The sequence below is a fragment of the Podarcis pityusensis genome (genome assembly GCF_964106645.2).
Source record: "Podarcis pityusensis genome assembly, chromosome: 15".
Taxonomy (NCBI): Eukaryota; Metazoa; Chordata; class Lepidosauria; order Squamata; family Lacertidae; genus Podarcis; species Podarcis pityusensis.
In genome coordinates, this window is record NC_138040.1 from 23,083,748 (window position 1) to 23,100,667 (window position 16,920).

General features: G+C 45.4%; 1 protein-coding gene across 4 annotated transcripts in view; it reads right to left on the reverse strand.

Moving 5' to 3' along the window:
• GRIK4 (glutamate ionotropic receptor kainate type subunit 4) overlaps window positions 1-16,920 on the reverse strand; it is a 469,347-nt gene that overhangs the window by 40,671 nt on the left and 411,756 nt on the right. For all 4 annotated transcript variants that reach the window (XM_080983424.1, XM_080983422.1, XM_080983423.1 and 1 more), the window contains one exon: window positions 4,804-4,917. In XM_080983424.1, coding sequence (XP_080839550.1) covers window positions 4,804-4,917 — 114 coding nt within the window. The remainder of the gene's footprint in view (window positions 1-4,803; window positions 4,918-16,920) is intronic.

Genomic DNA, 16,920 nt, shown 5'->3' on the forward strand with positions numbered 1-16,920 from the left:
CTGGGCAGCAGGACCAAGGAAGCCATTTCCCCACAAGACAGCAAATAGCCTGGTGCTCTTACCCAGTGCAAAGCTTCAAATATCCACATGGATAAACTTGTTTAGTTAAGGGCCAAGCTATAGCATCAGCAGAAGCATGCAGTGTGTGATCTCCTGTTCTGCCCCATGCTGGAACCCTTCTCCCTGATAGGCTGGGGGTGTCTGGGGGTGTGCACACGCATGCACGCATGCACACACATATAGATCACATGAGCTCATGGATCATATCGCTCAGCTGCAACAGCCAAATCCTGCAGATCCATTGAACTATGGCAGGCATCCCCAAACTCAGCCCTCCAGATGTTTTGGGACTACAACTCCCATCATCCCTAGCTAACAGGGCCAGTGGTCAGGGATGATGGGAACTGTAGTCCCAAAACAGCTGGAGGGTCGAGTTTGGGGATGCCTGGTTTCCATCCTCGTAAGGTCGTACAACAGGTCCCAGATAATTATGTGAGCACATAAGAAAAGGACGCTGTGATTACAAAGATCCAGAATGGGTTTCTCTAAAACAAATCATGCCAGTCTAGTCTTTTTTTTCTTTTTTTTAAATGGAGTTACAAGCTTGGTTGATCAAGGGAATGCTGTGGATGTAATGTATCTTGATTTCAGTAAGGCTTTTGACAAATTCCCCCATGAAATTCTTGCAGAGAAGCTGGTAAAATGTGGGCTAGGTGATTTGTAGCTGGTTGACTGACTGAACTCAAAGTGTACTCGCCAATGGTACTTCATCATCCTGGAACAAAGTGACAAGTGGAGTTTGCAGGTTTCTGTCCTGCGTTGTCCAACACCTTTGTAAATAAACTTGGATGAAGAAATAGAGGTGGCGCGCTTCAAATTTGCAGGTGGCACCAAACTGGGAGGGGTAGCTAATACCTCAGAAGATAGAATCTGAATTCAGTACGTCATCAACAGATTGGAAATGGGGCCAAAACAAAGAAAATGAATTTCAATAAGGGCAAATGTAAGGGTCTGCACTTAGGCAGGAAGAACCAGCTGCACAAATATAAGATGGGAGACACCTGTCTTACCAGCAGCACATCTGAAAAGGATCTAGTGGTCTTAGTAGACCACAAGCTTAACATGAGTCCACAGTGTGATGCAGCAAAAAACCCCGAATCTATTCTAGGCTGCATCAACAGAAGTATAGTGTCACGATCAAGGGAAGTCATAGTCCCATTCTATTCTGCCTTGGTAAGCTCCCACCTAGAGTACTGTGCCTAGTTCTGGGCACCACAGTTTAAGAAGAATATTGACAAAACGGAACATGTGCAGAGGAGGGTGATCCTTTCATGGGGGGTGGGGATTGATGAAGCCCCTTCAGCCTCTACAATTCTATGAAGGTAAATGGTACCCATGGTTTGGTGCACAGATCTGCAGACACTTTCCTGTCGTTCACTTGCTCTCTGATGGTGGTATGTTATGGGATAGGGTCCCCCACCTTTTCCCGATGGGGACCATTTCCCATTAGTTGCTGCGCATCAGGAAGACAATGTTGTACGTGTAGTTTCTCCTGCCAAGGGGATGCCAGGAAGGAAGTGAGGCAAAGTAGTGCAGGAATAAGATATCCTGCCAAACCTGATGGCAATTGCTTGGAACTGATAGGCTTGTGAGTCGGTGTAAGGAGCAGGGTTGATTTTGACATCAGCAGAAACCTTGACAATAGGGGGTCCTCCCTAGACAGCAAGTCCCAGGAGACTCTGTTTTCATGAGCCTACAAGTCTCAGTCCAACCAGCAGGGTGGCATAACAGGAATAAACCAGAAAGAAACAAAAACTTTAAAAGACCAGCAGAGAACGAGAACCTGCCCTTAAGCACCTGCTTCTGCCTTTCCTTATCTGCCTTTTTTAGTTCAAAGTAATCTTGCTTTTTTTATTGATTTTCCCTTTCCTGAGCCAGGAAATTTCTGGCATCTTTTCTCACCTAGGTGCAGCTAGGGGCAAAGGTAGGATTAGTATCAAAACATTTTGTGTCTGACAAAGGATATTTTGTATGTCTGATATTGTGGAGGGATTTAGGGAAAGGGTTTGGGCGGCTGGCCAGACCAGGCAAAGGACAGCCCTCATCCACAGGGTGCAAAGGCTGCCAACTTATCTGTGGCCTCACTGCTACACGCTGGCTTCCCTCACCTCTCTCACTCACTTCCCGAACACACAGCATTCCTCACACTTCAGATCCTCAGCTGATGACTTCTGTCTCCTCTTCACTGCTGATGAATGTGAGGGTATGTATTACTCAACATACCCTCATGTATGTATTACTCAACTCAGGTTCTTCAGCTGGGGAGGGGTCTGCCATGCAGCTGCAGACCACATACACTCCTGGCTGTTGGTTTATTCATATATGATTTTTTGCTCCAATTTTCTAGGCAGATGATTATGATGAGGATTTTAAACACACGAGCCTGCTCACATTAAGGCCTCTAGGTGATTTACAATAAAATGTATTCACTGCTTAATTTTTGCTCCACCTTTCCAGGCAAACAATAATGATGATATAAAATATATGAATCTGTTCACACTAAGGCCTTCAGGCGCCTTGCGATAAAATGGATTAAAACCATCCAGTAGGGACAATATAAACCCTGCACTAAACATAACAAAAGCAAACATTTAGAAAACAAACTTAACAGTGAAATACCCTCCTCAAGCCTAACTGTAGTCTCCAGAAGACTTAACAATTATGACGTGAAAAGCACTGAGTCATACAGGATGTTGAAGTTGTTAAGAAGTCTGGGAGAAAAGGAAGGTGTTTGAAGATATGTCAATGTGGGTGCCAAGGTGACCCCTTAGGAGTGATGGCAGGCCTTGCAGCATTTTGGGGAAACCCAGCAGCTTGTAATATTCCTCCCACTGCTATCTGCTAGAACTACAGGCATGCAAGCTATCATCAGTGACAAAGGCTCTTGCAAAGTGCACAGGTGAGGAACCTGCAGTCCGCCAGATTTTGCTGGGTGTCATGGACTGGTTGGATGCAGAGGAAGAGGAATGGTGGGAGAAACCAGCTGGGGAACCACTCAGGGAAGAGGGCTCAGAGCCTGGGGATTGGTGATGGGATGACAATACATGGTTAGAGGGAGAAGAGGGAGAAGCCTGAGAGGAGGAGGTGTTGGAAGCTGAAGAGGTAACAGGGTTTAGTGAGCTGGGAGATTCTGTGGCAGAGTGAAGTCCAAAAACAGAAGCAGAGGAGGAGGGAGGCCAAGAGGCCAAGATGAGTCAGGTTGGTGAAGAATCCAGAGTGTCTCTCCCTCCTGCTCCCCTACCCCCTGGTCTCCCAGAACCAGAAGAGGCCTGAAAAGGGCAGAGGGGAGGTTGGCTTCATGCAGGCACTATCTCTGGTTGCTTGGGAAAATCCACAGAGATCTAAGGGTACTTAGATGGCAGCGGGAAGGTGGGCACTTGCAGTCTCGGCAACTGATCCATGGGGGCAAGACCTACCGGGGATAAGCTGTTGTGCTCATTAGGCCTGACACTCCACCAAGTCTTTGCAGATCGTGTTCTCACTAATAAAGAGAATTAACTTCAACTTAAATGGTGTAATTTACTGCTGGCTCTCTCCTGACCCTGGGCTACCACTCTTGTTATTCTTGACCAGTGGCCATGCTGGCTGGGGCTGATGGGATTTGGAGTCCAGCAACATTTGGAGGGCCACAGTTTCTCCATTTCTCGCCTAGTGTTGGACCCAAGGAGACCAAGGTCTTCACTTGGCTCATCAGCTGATGTTGGACTGGTCACTCCTTCTCAGCCTAACCTACCACAAAGGGCTGTTATGAAGATAAAGGAGGGGATTATTATGTAAGCTGTCCTGAGCTCCCTGGGGGATGTGCAGAATCAATATATAACAAAATAAACAATTGGTTAACATTCTATAAAAGCGATTGTTTCACAATTACAGCTATCTAATTTTTGTATTAGTACAAGTATCATATGATTCTATTGTTCACTGTTCTCAGAATGCTAACTTTGGGATTTCATCCTTACAAAAGTCCACAAAATTACTGGCCAGCACCTACAAAAGACAAGTGAGTTAGCCCTGCTGAACATTTTTCAGGCAAAAACTTAAACGTTCACTTTAAACCAATAATTGGATAGTTTCTGGTAGTGGCCAGGTTGTTGCCTGCCAGATTTTGGAAGGGATTGGGGGAGGCAACTCTGATGACATGGTACCAAAAGCTGTGGCAGATTCCTCTAAATGAAAAAATTGCAAATAAGCTAAAAATGGCAAGGGGGGGGGAAGTCACAGATATTTATGGCAGAATGTCAATGTTTAGTTATACATGTGGACAAGACAGACAACGGGTGACTTCCTATAGCATATAGAACATTTTGATTTCTGATACTGGGCTATTTTTATTCTATTGCATTGGATAAGATGGCTTGTCTCTGCTTTTTGATGTGTTGCATAACATGGTTATATTCTGTGCTTCACCATAGTTACTAAGTGGGGAGAGGTTTTTGTTGTATATTTTCTGTTGTTGCATATGTTTAACCTTAAGAAAAAAAGCAATAAAAATAAATTCATTAACAAATTGTTGATGCATTTAAAATACTGGACCATATTTGACAAAATTTGACGAGTGAGTTGACCAAATTTTGTCCTCCTGGTGAAATGTCCAACTCTAGCTGACTCTGCCATGTTTTGTTTTGAATTGAAATGACTAAATAGTGAAAAGTTTCCATAAGTCTTTGTTCCCTTCCTTAGCCAGAAAGTGTTTGCATGCAGGTATCTCTCACAGCAGAAACATTTCTAAGAGACGTCTCTTACCATATGAACTCGGTAAAGAATGCTAATCCCCAGAGTCATAAACGGCTTGGAGAAATCAATCACCTTCTCTCGTTCGGCTGTAATCGTCAGGCCAGCCACTGCCAAATCAGCTTTCTAAAAAGAAGAGAACATAGTGAAGATCAATATCTCTTCCCCAAGAGATATGAGGGCAGGAGGCAGCAAAGGAGTATGGAGTGACTGGTCTCCAAAAGACTTCTTATTCAGAGGTCAGACTTAGCAAGAGGCAAGAGGCCAATTCCAAATGCCATAGGTGTAGATAGCCTCACAACAACACTATGAGGTAGGTTCAACTGAGAAATAGTGACTCACTCCAGGTCACCCAAGAGTCCTGAGCTCTGAAGATGCAGACAATTGAGTCCTGAAGCCCTCCAGGAAGCAGACTCCAAAGATCTCAACAGAAGCTTCACTGGAGACTGAGAACTCTATCCCTGATTCCAAAGGAGATAGTTTAGCCCTTCATTGGACTCAGGAGACTCTTCCTTCAAACCATCAGCAACCACAGAGCAACCTCCTCCTCCAACCTTCCATGCCCAAGGGCTGCAAGAGGTATCCCAATTCTGGAACACTCACATGCTGTATAATAGAACGGGGCCCCTTTAACTTCCGGGGAGGCTTCCTCCAGAGAGATGGCTCTTGACACACACATCTCTCTGCAGAACTACGTAAATCGTAGCCAGCTCCACATGCACATGGGAGCAATGGCTCCCAGCTCCTCTGGCCTGGTTGACACATGTTGCAGAACGAGGTGGCCACGAGATGGAATAGCACTGAGATGGAATAATGGATGGCATCATTTCATGTGGGTAGGAGAAATCACAAATGTGTAATACTCTGTATTAAAAGGGGAGGAAAAACCTAATGCTCTCTGCAATCTGACAAATAGCTCAGGAAGGGCTGGGACCTTTCCTCCTGACGTGCTGGGTTGTTGTGGTTTGGGCTGGTATTTCGATACTGTCAGGAAGATTGGTACTAGGGTTGTGCACCCAGCCTGGACAAATCCCAGGTCCCATCTCCTTTCCCTCTCACCCTGCTTGCTGCCAACTGAATGCTTAATTAGGATTTTAAACATGTTGTGGGCAGGGGAAAGGGAGTGCAGGAGATGGTCCAGGCACGAGTCTCTACTATCACCATCTTTTCCCCCACCCTCCTCACTGCCACCCCATGTACTAATTAGGGCTCTCCAGGTCTGGCCCAAATTAGGGCCTGAACTGTGTCAGAGGTGCCTTGCACAGCCCTAATTAGTACATGGGAAAACAATAACAAGGCAACCCTACCTACAGTCTGAAGTGAGTCTCCATCATCTCAGGATTTTGCCAACTCATTTTGCTACATGTGAAGGCCAGATCTATGTGAGGGCTCATCCAGATTTCCTTTTGCTTTGCACTTTCCAGGCATAGGTCTGTGCTTTTCAGGTCTGTGTCCAAGTGGCTTGTTGTTGTTGTTCTACTGCTTTCCCTAGGAAAACCCATTGTTTACCACTGAATTGGTTTTCCCAGGAAAAGTGGCAGGACCAAAAAACACCACTCAGATACGGACTTGGAAAGCGTGGGTCTTTATCTGAAAGCGTGGTGCAGAAGAAAGTCTGGATGAACCCTGAGGGCTTATCCACACTTATATTTTGCCCTGCACTTTCTAGGCAGAGGCCCACACTTCACCAGTTTGTATCTATGTGCTTCCCCTGTCCCACCCTGCCATGACACTTTCCCCAAGGAAACATGATCTTTACCAATGCACCAGAGCAAACAACAATTTGGGTTTTCCACATATTGCTCAGACCTGTGCCTAGATATGCAGAGCAAAGGTAAGCATGAGTGAACCCAGAGTGTGCTACCTGGTTCTACAGGGAGCTCTCCATGGTCCTGAATCTCTGCTCCCCTAACTACCACTTTGCCAGACTCAGCCAGAATATCTCTAGAGGGCTCCAGCCTTTGTAGCTCTGTACTGCATTCTCCTTGCACTAATGAAGCCCGCGACACTGATTGACTGATGGAGCCGCTGTGGGCTGCTTATCCCCTGAGATTTGTTTCTGACAGTTCTCCCTCACATTTCTGTATAAGAATATAATCAAGGCAGTTGTAAAAATATAATCAAAGCTTGGGTGAAGAGTGGGATGACTCCTTTGCATTTGAAGGTCTATGATCCAACAAGAACCATGGGTTAGTTTTAGTTATCTTTCCCTCCCTGGACTTGACTATGGGTTGTGCAATGCCCTCTGCATCCCAGGATGGACGCTGTCCAATTACATTGCTGCCCAGGTATAGGAGGCAGGATGTAAAGAAACTACCTAATGCTGGACATGCAAATACTTTCCCTCAAGGAAACAGATGCCACATGTTTCCAGGACCCTTCAGGAAAGGGCTGTGACTCAGTGGTGGATCAGTGGTGGATTGATCCCAGGTTCAATCCCCAATGGCATCTCTGGGTAGGGCTGGGGGAACTTCCCGCTGCCTGAAACCCTGGAGAGTGAGATGCTGCCAGTCAGTGCAGGCAGTTCTGAGCTAGACAGACCAATGGTCTGAATTATTCATTTATTTATTGCATTTATTTGTATTCATCCTTCTTCTCCAAGGAGCTCAAGGTGGTGTACATGACTCCGCTCCTCCTCTTTTAATCTGCAAAACCACCTTGTGAGGTAGTTTAGGCTGGGAGACAGTGACTGGCCCAAGGTCATCCAGTGAGCTTCATGGCTGAGTAGGGGTTTGAACCCTGGTCTCCCAGGTCCTAGTCTGATACGCTAACCAATATACCACACTGGGTCCCAGTACATGGCAGCTTCCCATGTTCATAAACCATGACATACCATTGCTGGGGGCAGTGGTGGTTGGTGGTCATCAGAATTGGTATAGACACAAGGCAGGAAGACCAGCAATAGGGGGATCCAGAGTCAATGACAGGCAGACACAATTAAATCTATTTCTGTCTCCATCCTCCTCCTCACTCTTCTCCTCCTTCTACCCCTTGCTGAGTTCTAGGAGGGAAAACACTGAGAAAGCTGACAGGCAGGGCCAACACCCTGGACTGGATTTAAGTAGGGAGGGAGGGAGGCAGGGTGGGGCTGACTGAGGGCAGACAGAGGTTGGTAAGGCCATGCCCCATTCACCTTGTTGGGCCTGCCTCCACTGGCTGGAGGGTAATGCGATCATTTCCCATGGAGCAATACATATTTTTCAATGGGAAGTTGCTGCAGCTGCTGCCGCCACCATCACCTCCCTCAGCTAAAAAAGACCTTGCAGAAAATGAAGACGTGAGATGCATCTACCCTCAGCTCACCCACAAACGGAGGAGGAGATGTTGCACTCTTTGATGAAAAATAAGAGCTGTCAATGGTGCAATGCAAATTAATATTTTAAAAACTCTTTCCAATTTAATCATCATGTAACCGAGATAAGGATTTTAATTTTAAATATGATTTTTATTACTATCGCTTTCTTGTAATGGGTTGGAATTGCTTAAAAAAAAAGAGAAAGAATTAAAAATGGGGAGTACCACACTGCCTCCCTCACTTGTCAGTATTACTTGCAAGGTATGAGGCAGCTGTGCTGCTTCTGAAAATGGATTGCTGAATACACTAACTTGCACTTCATGCCCCTGGGCTTCATGGGCTCCTTGCTGTAGAGAGACTTGTGAGACATTAAATGGGGAATTTATCACCCAGGATTCATAACCCAAGTTGTAAACATGACATGACAGGTGTGTTGTATGTGCACCTCGCAGTGTTGTGTGCCTGATCCTTTCACTGCTGCCAGATATCTTTATCTATATATCTATGTATCTATGTATCTATGTATCTATATATATCTATATATCTATATCTTTATGCACTATCTATACACTGAGTCAATCTCCTTTCTGATCAGGGCCTGCAAAACCTTTCAAGCCATCACCCGCTTACAAAAGACGACTCTCTGTGAGACGGCTATAAAAAGCAGGTGAAGAGAAAACAAAAGTCTTGGCTTGTGCGAACATCTCCTTTATTGCCCTTCTAGGAGAATAACATAAAATAAAAACCAGATGAAAAAGAAGAAGCTGGCGGTACATGAGCATAGCACACGGGTCAAGACAGCAGCAATATTTCAGTCTGGTCATCCAAAGATGACATGAGCTATTTCTAAAGGTGCAGCTAAAGTGGGGCCAACTACAGAAGCCCTCCTTTACACACCCTGAGCTTTAAATCTGTAAATGGCTTGGGTCCTAGATACCTGGAGGCCTGGTCTCCTCCCCTAGGAGCCCATCTGTGCACTTTGGGCATCAGGAGAGGCCCTCATTGTGTTCCCATAGTTGCCTTGCATAGGGACATAAGAAGGGTCCATCTATTCCTGCATCCTGTCCTGGCAATCTGGCCAACCAGATCCCTGTGGGAAGAATGCAAGTGCAGGAGGTAACAGCAATCTCCCCAGTCTTTGGTGTGGTGGGTGGGCACATCAAGAAGGACCTTCTCATTGATGGTGCCAAGCTTGTGCAATTATTTTCCTTGCAGGATCCCGTTGCTCAACTACCACCACCTTTACCTGTCTTCAGCTGGAGCTCTCTCCCTCAACTGATCCCTAGTATTATAGTACAGTTTATTATTATTTTTTATAAGATATTTATTAAGGTTTTCAAGATATTACAAAAGAAAAAGAAAAAAGAAAAAGAAAAATACAAAATAAAAATAATTAAAAACAACACAATCTTTCCATTACTTATTTTTCATTAGCTTGTTTCCCGGACCTCCTCATGCCTCCCTTTTTTGTATTCCAGTTCAGTTTGTTGGTTCAGCAAATCCTTCCCCTCTTTGTTTATCCTAGTCTTTAATCTTAAAATATTGTAACATTAGATTTTTACCTATTAATAATCCATTTTTCATATTCCCTTATAGTATTTCGGCTAAAAACCACTTAATTTCTATCCAACATCATTCTAACATTCATTAATTTTACAATATTTCTGTAAGTAGTCTTTAAATTTCTTCCAATCTTCTTCCACCGACTCTTCTCCCTGGTCTCGGATTCTGCCAGTCATTTCCGCCAGTTCCATATAGTCAATCACCTTCATCTGCCATTCTTCCAGAGTGGGTAGATCTTGTGTCTTCCAATACTTTGCGATGAGTATTCTTGCTGCTGTTGTGGCATACATGAAAAAAGTTCTATCCTTCTTTGGCACCAATTGGCCGACTATGCCCAGGAGAAAGGCCTCTGGTTTCTTCAAGAAAGTATATTTAAATACTTTTTTCAATTCATTATAGATCATCTCCCAGAAAGCCTTAATCCTTGGGCACGTCCACCAAAGGTGAAAGAATGTACCTTCAGTTTCTTTACATTTCCAACATTTATTATCAGGCAAGTGATAGATTTTTGCAAGCTTGACTGGGGTCATGTACCACCTGTATACCATTTTCATAATATTCTCTCTTAAGGCATTACATGCCGTAAACTTCATACCTGTGGTCCATAACTGTTCCCAGTCAGCCATCATTATATTATGTCCAACGTCTTGTGTCCATTTAATCATAGCAGATTTCACCGTTTCCTCCTGAGTATTCCATTTCAACAGCAAGTTATACATCTTTGACAAAATCTTAGTTTTGGGTTCTAACAGTTCTGTTTCTAATTTTGATTTTTCCACCTGGAAGCCAATTTTCTTGTCTGAATTATATGCCTCCATTATCTGATAATAATGAAGCCAATCTTGCACTTTATTTTTTAGTTTCTCAAAACTCTGCAATTTCAGTCCATCTCCCTCTTGTTCCAAAATTTCCCAATATTTCGGCCATTTGGCCTCCATATTGAGTTTTTTCAGTGCTTTTGCTTCCATCGGTGACAGCCACCTTGGGGTTTTGTTTTCCAATAAATCCTTATATCTTATCCAGACATTAAACAATGCTTTCCTGACAATATGGTTTTTAAATGCTTTATGTGCTTTGACCTTATCATACCACAGATATGCATGCCATCCAAATACATTGTTAAAACCTTCTAAATCCAGAATGTCTGTGTTTTCAAGAAGCAGCCATTCTTTCAACCAGCAAAAAGCTGCTGATTCATAGTAAAGTTTAAAGTCTGGCAGGGCAAATCCACCTCTTTCCTTTGCATCTGTTAGTATTTTAAATTTTATTCTAGGCTTCTTGCCCTGCCAGACAAATCTAGAAATGTCTCTCTGCCACTTCTTGAAACAATCCATTTTGTCCACAATTTGCAATGTTTATTCCATATCTTTCTTCTCTTCTCGGTAAGCCAGACAGACATTTTGCAGAGAGACATTCTGCCTATAGTTGTTTCTGAACCACTACCATCATATATATATATATATATATATATATATATATATATATAGTCATGACCATCGTGTGTCCTTTAACACATGCCAATAATCAAATCTCCTGGGCCCCCTTGAAGATGTAGCTAGAGCTATAGAGTCCAGATTCTAGCCAATGCTCACCCTACACTGAGTTGACCCACTGAAATTAATGACTGTAACTTAGGTCCATTAGTTTCCACTGGTCTACTCTGGGTGAAACTGCCCCTTCTGCCAACCAGCTCCTAAACAGGGATCAAAAACTGGTGCAATGCCGTATCTTTGATTCTGCAATAACCAGTGGAAAACTGGAGAAATAGCACCCCCATGGAAGTCCCCCCTTCTCTGCCCCCCCCATTACAAAATCTTGGTTTCGCATTCAGTCTTATGTAGAACTCGGTGTATACTGAAGCAGATTATAATAATTCCAAAAGGCAGCCCTGCCTGTGGCGGCGCAGATTTTAAAAAAGCCCTATTATTTTTAAGCATCAGTTTTGACAACAAAGAAACAAGAACATCCACACACGGAGACCTCACACAAAGAAATAACAAGCACCCTTCCATCCTCCATCAAGACCCAGAGCACATAAGCCAAAGCGCCAGGTTTTATTTCTTCTGGTGAGCTATGATTGTTTGACGGGGTCAAAATGTCTGCATAAGTTTTACAATATGTGCAGCTCAGTAAAGTCCCGAAAAATGAGAGGATTTGCAGCATCTGGGCATCTGGCTCAGTGTTCCTTTTAGAAAGTGTGAAATTCATTAAGAAAGCAGCAGAGAGGTCGCATCCAGGACATAAAGGGAGAGAGGACAGTTTGCTCCAAATGGTGAAACTTGCTGTTAACAAAACAAAAGTCCTGTCATCAGTATCTTTTAAGTTCAGTGTGGGTGAGATTTCAAGCCCAAGAGAGCTCTGTTTGGTGGGATGCAGGAATGGAGCAGCAGGTTCTCCTCGATCAAAGGTGGGTGCCTTCTTCGGTTTCCTGGTAAGCTCATAGCAACCCTCACCTGTCTATTTATTGGATTTTGTGTGACAGATGGGGCAAAGGAATTCTTTTCAGCAAAACTCCGCACCCAGTGCTTTGATTTAACACCTCAGCCGTATCTGAAGAGCAGGATGTTGTCAAGTGCAGTCTGCACAGCATATTGGACTTTGCTATTGCATAAAGGTGTTGGAATGAATTAAAAGGCAAAAGGCCCTTGATAGTAACACAAAGCCTTTGAGCCAAAAGACAGCTAGTGTTGGTTTTGCAGGCATACCAGGAGCATCTAGGCAGGGGCGGAGGAAGGGGGGCTGCGGTGGGGGCAATCTGCCTCGGGTGTCACCACTGAGGGGGGTGACAAAATGCCGGGTGACACTCACCGCGCAGCCTGCAGTGCGCCCGAGCCACGCGTCTCTCCTGGGAGTGACGAGGTGGCTTGGACGCCCACAGGCTCCACGCTGCCCCAAACGGTCCACCCGCCTCCTCCTCCTCAGCTGTAGGGTGGCAGGGTGGGAGGAGGCAAGCAGACTCCTCGGAGGCCCCACGGTGTCTTGCCCCAGCTGGCCTCACCCCCACAGGTGGTAGGCTCATCCCAGGGCACAGGGCACGCCCCCCGCCCCAGGTGCCCGATCGGCTTGCTCCACCGCTGCATCTAGGAATCTACATTACTCATCACATATCCTGAGAAAAGGAAACTAAGGCTATGTTCACACCATCTATTTAAAGTAACACGATCCCACTTTAAATGGTCATGGCTTCCCCAAAGAATTCTGGGAACTGTGCTTTGTTAAGGGTGCTGAGAGTAGTTACCCAAGGTAAAGGTAAAGGGACCCCTGACCATTAGGTCCAGTCATGGCCGACTCTGGGGTTGCGGCACTCATCTCGCTTTACTGGCCAAGGGAGCCGGCGTACAGCTTCCGGGTCATGTGGCCAGCATGACTAAGCTGCTTCTGGCGAACCAGAGCAGCGCACGGAAACACTGTTTACCTTCCCGCCAGAGTGGTACCTATTTATCTACTTGCACTTTGACGTGCTTTCGAACTGCTAGGTTGGCAGGAGCAGGGACCGAGCAACAGGAGCTCACCCCATCAAGGGGATTCAAACCGCCAACCTTCTGATAGGCAAGTCCTAGGCTCTGTGGTTTAACCCACAGCACCACCCGCGTCCCTTCCAAGAGTCGTTAGGAGACCCCTATTCCTCCTCACAGAGCTACAATTCCCATTTAGCAATCTCTCTTCATGGGAAACTCTGGGAGTTGTAGCTCTGGGAAAGGAATGGGGGTCTCCTAACAGCTCTTAGCACCCTCAATAAACCACAGTTCCCAGGAATCTTGGGGGGGGGGAGCTGTGACTGTTTAAAATTGTATCATACTGATTTAAATGTATGGTGTGAATGTGGTGGCCCAAGTGTAAGGTGCCCGTGGGGGACTCAAACCAAAGCCCCTAGTAGGCAGGCACCATTGCCTAACTTCAGGCATCACTTGTGCTCTGCTTCTATTGCAAGGCTGGCAGACTGAGCTCTGGGCTTCAAGGGACCATCTAGGCTGGGAGGCCTGTTAGCTGGCACATCAAGTCAGAAGACCCTTGTGCATAAATTCCTGTTTGCCAGGAATCTGCAAAGCCCTGACCTCCGAGCTTAGTGTGAGCCTGGTGTGAGGTCTCAGCCTAATATGCTGCCTCCTTGCATTGGTTTCTGCTTTTGATCTTGATTCCAGCTTGGCATTTTCATTATATCTTTAGTTGTTTGGGAGATTATGCCCAGTTTTTTAACTGAAAAAAGGCATCTGGGGAAGGATGGTAGCTCAGCTGTAGAGCATCTGCTTTGCATGAAGCTAAATCGCAGGTTGAATCCTTGGCATCTCCAGGTAAGGCTGGGAAAGACCCCTTGCCTAAAACCCTGGAGAGCTGCTGCCAGCCAGTGTAGGCTCTACTGAGCTAGATGGACCAACAGTCTGACTCATTCTAAGACAGCTTCCTAGGTTCCTTGTGACGGCTTGTAATAACGCACACAGAGAAAGCCAAAATTTACATCAGCTATGACCACATGCCTTCCCTTTGAGTCACCCGTTTGCAGCTCTGGAATGTCACCTCTGCCTGTTCTGGACCCCCAACCCCACCCCCTTCCTCCAATAGGCAGCTGCCCTGGGCGCAATCCTTGCAGAGGTCTCCTGACACATCGACACAAAGCCTCGGTTATGCCTCCGCATCGTCAGCTCCGAAAGGTCACAAGGGAAGGTAGTTAGAGTTGAAATAGAATTTTTGTGCTTTCTGTGTCCCGACAGACGTGCAACTTCTTACGCGCATACTTCACTAGCTCTGTAATTTCTTGCTACACAAGCAAAGCGGGAGATTTCCATAGCATATTAGAGTAGCATCAGTATCTCTGGATGTTTCCCAGGCAGAAGATTGCTTAAATTTGAACAAAATGCTCCCTGCATCAGAGGGTCCCTTGACAGACTGCTGTTTGAAATTAAAAGGATGACCCGACTCGGCTGTCATTAAATGTTGATGCTGTCTCTGCATGCTCAGAAGATGCCGACGTTTCACAGGGCTGTTATTAACTGAGTTCCACGAACTTGGCAATTAAACACACTGGAAGTTTAAATGCGGGGATGGAATCCCTCCCAATGGATGATCCTGCTATGGTGGCTGATGGAGCTCATTCTGACCCTAATGGTGACGAATGGTGTTCCACTCTGCTTTACAGTGGCAGCTGGCAACTTGTTGAGAGGCGACCTGCTAAGCAAGACTCCAGCAACACTTAGCACTGTCCCAGGGCTGGTGTTTTGCTCCTGCCTCTCCAGCTGTTTAGGTATCTCCTGCCAAAGAAGGCAAAGAAAGCTAGCCTGAAACACCTGCTGGGGTGCGAAAGGTGATTTCACCTGGGTCTAGCACCAGTAACGATAAAGAGAGCTTGCTCTCTCGCACTTTCCTTCCAGAGACTTGGGCAGATTGTCTGTAATATGAGAGAGGAACCTGAGAATTACATTTTGCTAATCTATCTCTTAGAGACGATTGCTGTATGGTTCTGTAATTCGTGACCCGTATCTCAGAAACACAGTTTTAATTTTTCGCACATATCTTACACTCCAGGGAACCTGCATCTTCAAAATAGAAGTATGAACTTGATCCTTCGCTACAGGCAGATAAAAGAGAGGACTTTTTTGTCCTTTTTTTTTTTTTACAGACTGCATTATTCATTATGAAATTCATTGCCACAGGATGTGGTGATGGCTCCTAGCTTAGACATCTTTAAAGGAAGATTAGGAAAATTCATAGAGCATAGGTCAATCAATGGCTTTGAGCAATACGCAACCTCTATATTCTGAGGTTGAATACCTTGAAGACCAGATTAGTCCTGCATTCAAGGCCTACTTTGGGGCTTTCCCAGAGGTTGGCCACTGTGGGAAGCAGCCTACTGAACCAGCTGGAGCTTTGGCCTAATTCAGGAAAGCTCTTCTGATGCTCCTAGTCTTCCAAAAAGAGAGTAGGTTGTAATTCTTAATGCTTCACTTCCTCTTCAGAAACAAAACCCAGTAATTAAGAACTCCAAAATATAAGGAAAAACTTGGATGAGGGTTGTTGTTTTTAGGAGCAGCCTTAATTTAGAAGCCATGGTGAAAGCGTGGCAGAGTCAAAATGGATAACTTATTGTAGGTCTAGGCTTGGCCTGCCCATGAAATGGGGTGAAGCTGCCGCCTTGAGCAGTGGAACCCCAAGGTGGCACCACTGCAGGCACCTCACTCACTCTGCTGTTTCCACCACTGGTGGAGATATGGTTCTGGCATCAATGCCAATTTCCGGTAAGATCTCACCAAAGTCTTGTGAGATCTCACATTATCTCATTGGAAGCCAATAACCAGTGCTAATTCTGCTCCAGTGGCAGAGGCAGCATGGTGCAGGGCATGGTGGCTCTTCCTGCTTCAACTCAAGTAGTGAAACAGGATGCATTCCCCCTGTGTAGGACGCCTAGTCTCACTGTCATATGTATTCAGCAGGAATGGTGGGGAGGCTCATCTGCAGTGGAACCATTGGGAGGCCCAACTCTTTGACAAACAGGCGAGTAAATGTTGGAATCTACAACTGGTTCCAAAGAGGCGCACCACATTACAGCAGGCTGTAGATCAGTGGTAGAACACATGCTTTTGCATGCTGAAAGTCCCAGGATCAGTCCCTGGCATCTCTTAAGAACTCAAGAAGAGCCCCGTGGACCAGGACACTGGCCCATCTTGTCTAGCGTCCTGTTCTCACAGTGGTTAGGCACATGCCTTCAAGAAGCCCAAGAGCTGGGCCTGGAGGGTAACAGCATTTCCCCCACTTGTGATTCCCAGCAAGCAGCGAACACAGTCATCATGGCTGGGAAGTTTCCTGGGTTTGACCTGGTATAATTGCACCTTCCTGTGTCCAGCAAACTTAAGAAAATATTCCATAACTTCTTTAGTTCTCATGTTCACAGCCTGCGTCTTCAAGGCACAATTAACAAGAGAGGTGGAGGGCAAACCTGAGAAGATGCTCTGAAAATTTCAGGGTCAAGGCTCCAGAGGGTAATCATACTGCCTGCAGATAAAATACTACGGAAGTGTCAGCCCACACTTAAGAAATAACTTATGCAAATGCTTTCTCGCAGTCTCCCCTCTGGATTCCATTTTGGTTCAAAATATGCACACAGAACTGTAAAAACAGAAGCCACTTCATGGGTATCCTAGCTTGCTGAGTTCTGCAGAAAACATTGTAAGTAATTAAAGGCAGCTCTGTTGGAAAAAAAGCAACCCTTTTCGGGTTACCCTGGCAAAGTTTGTTAAACAAGATAAATTGATTATCCTGCTGATTCTCAAGGTCTTTGT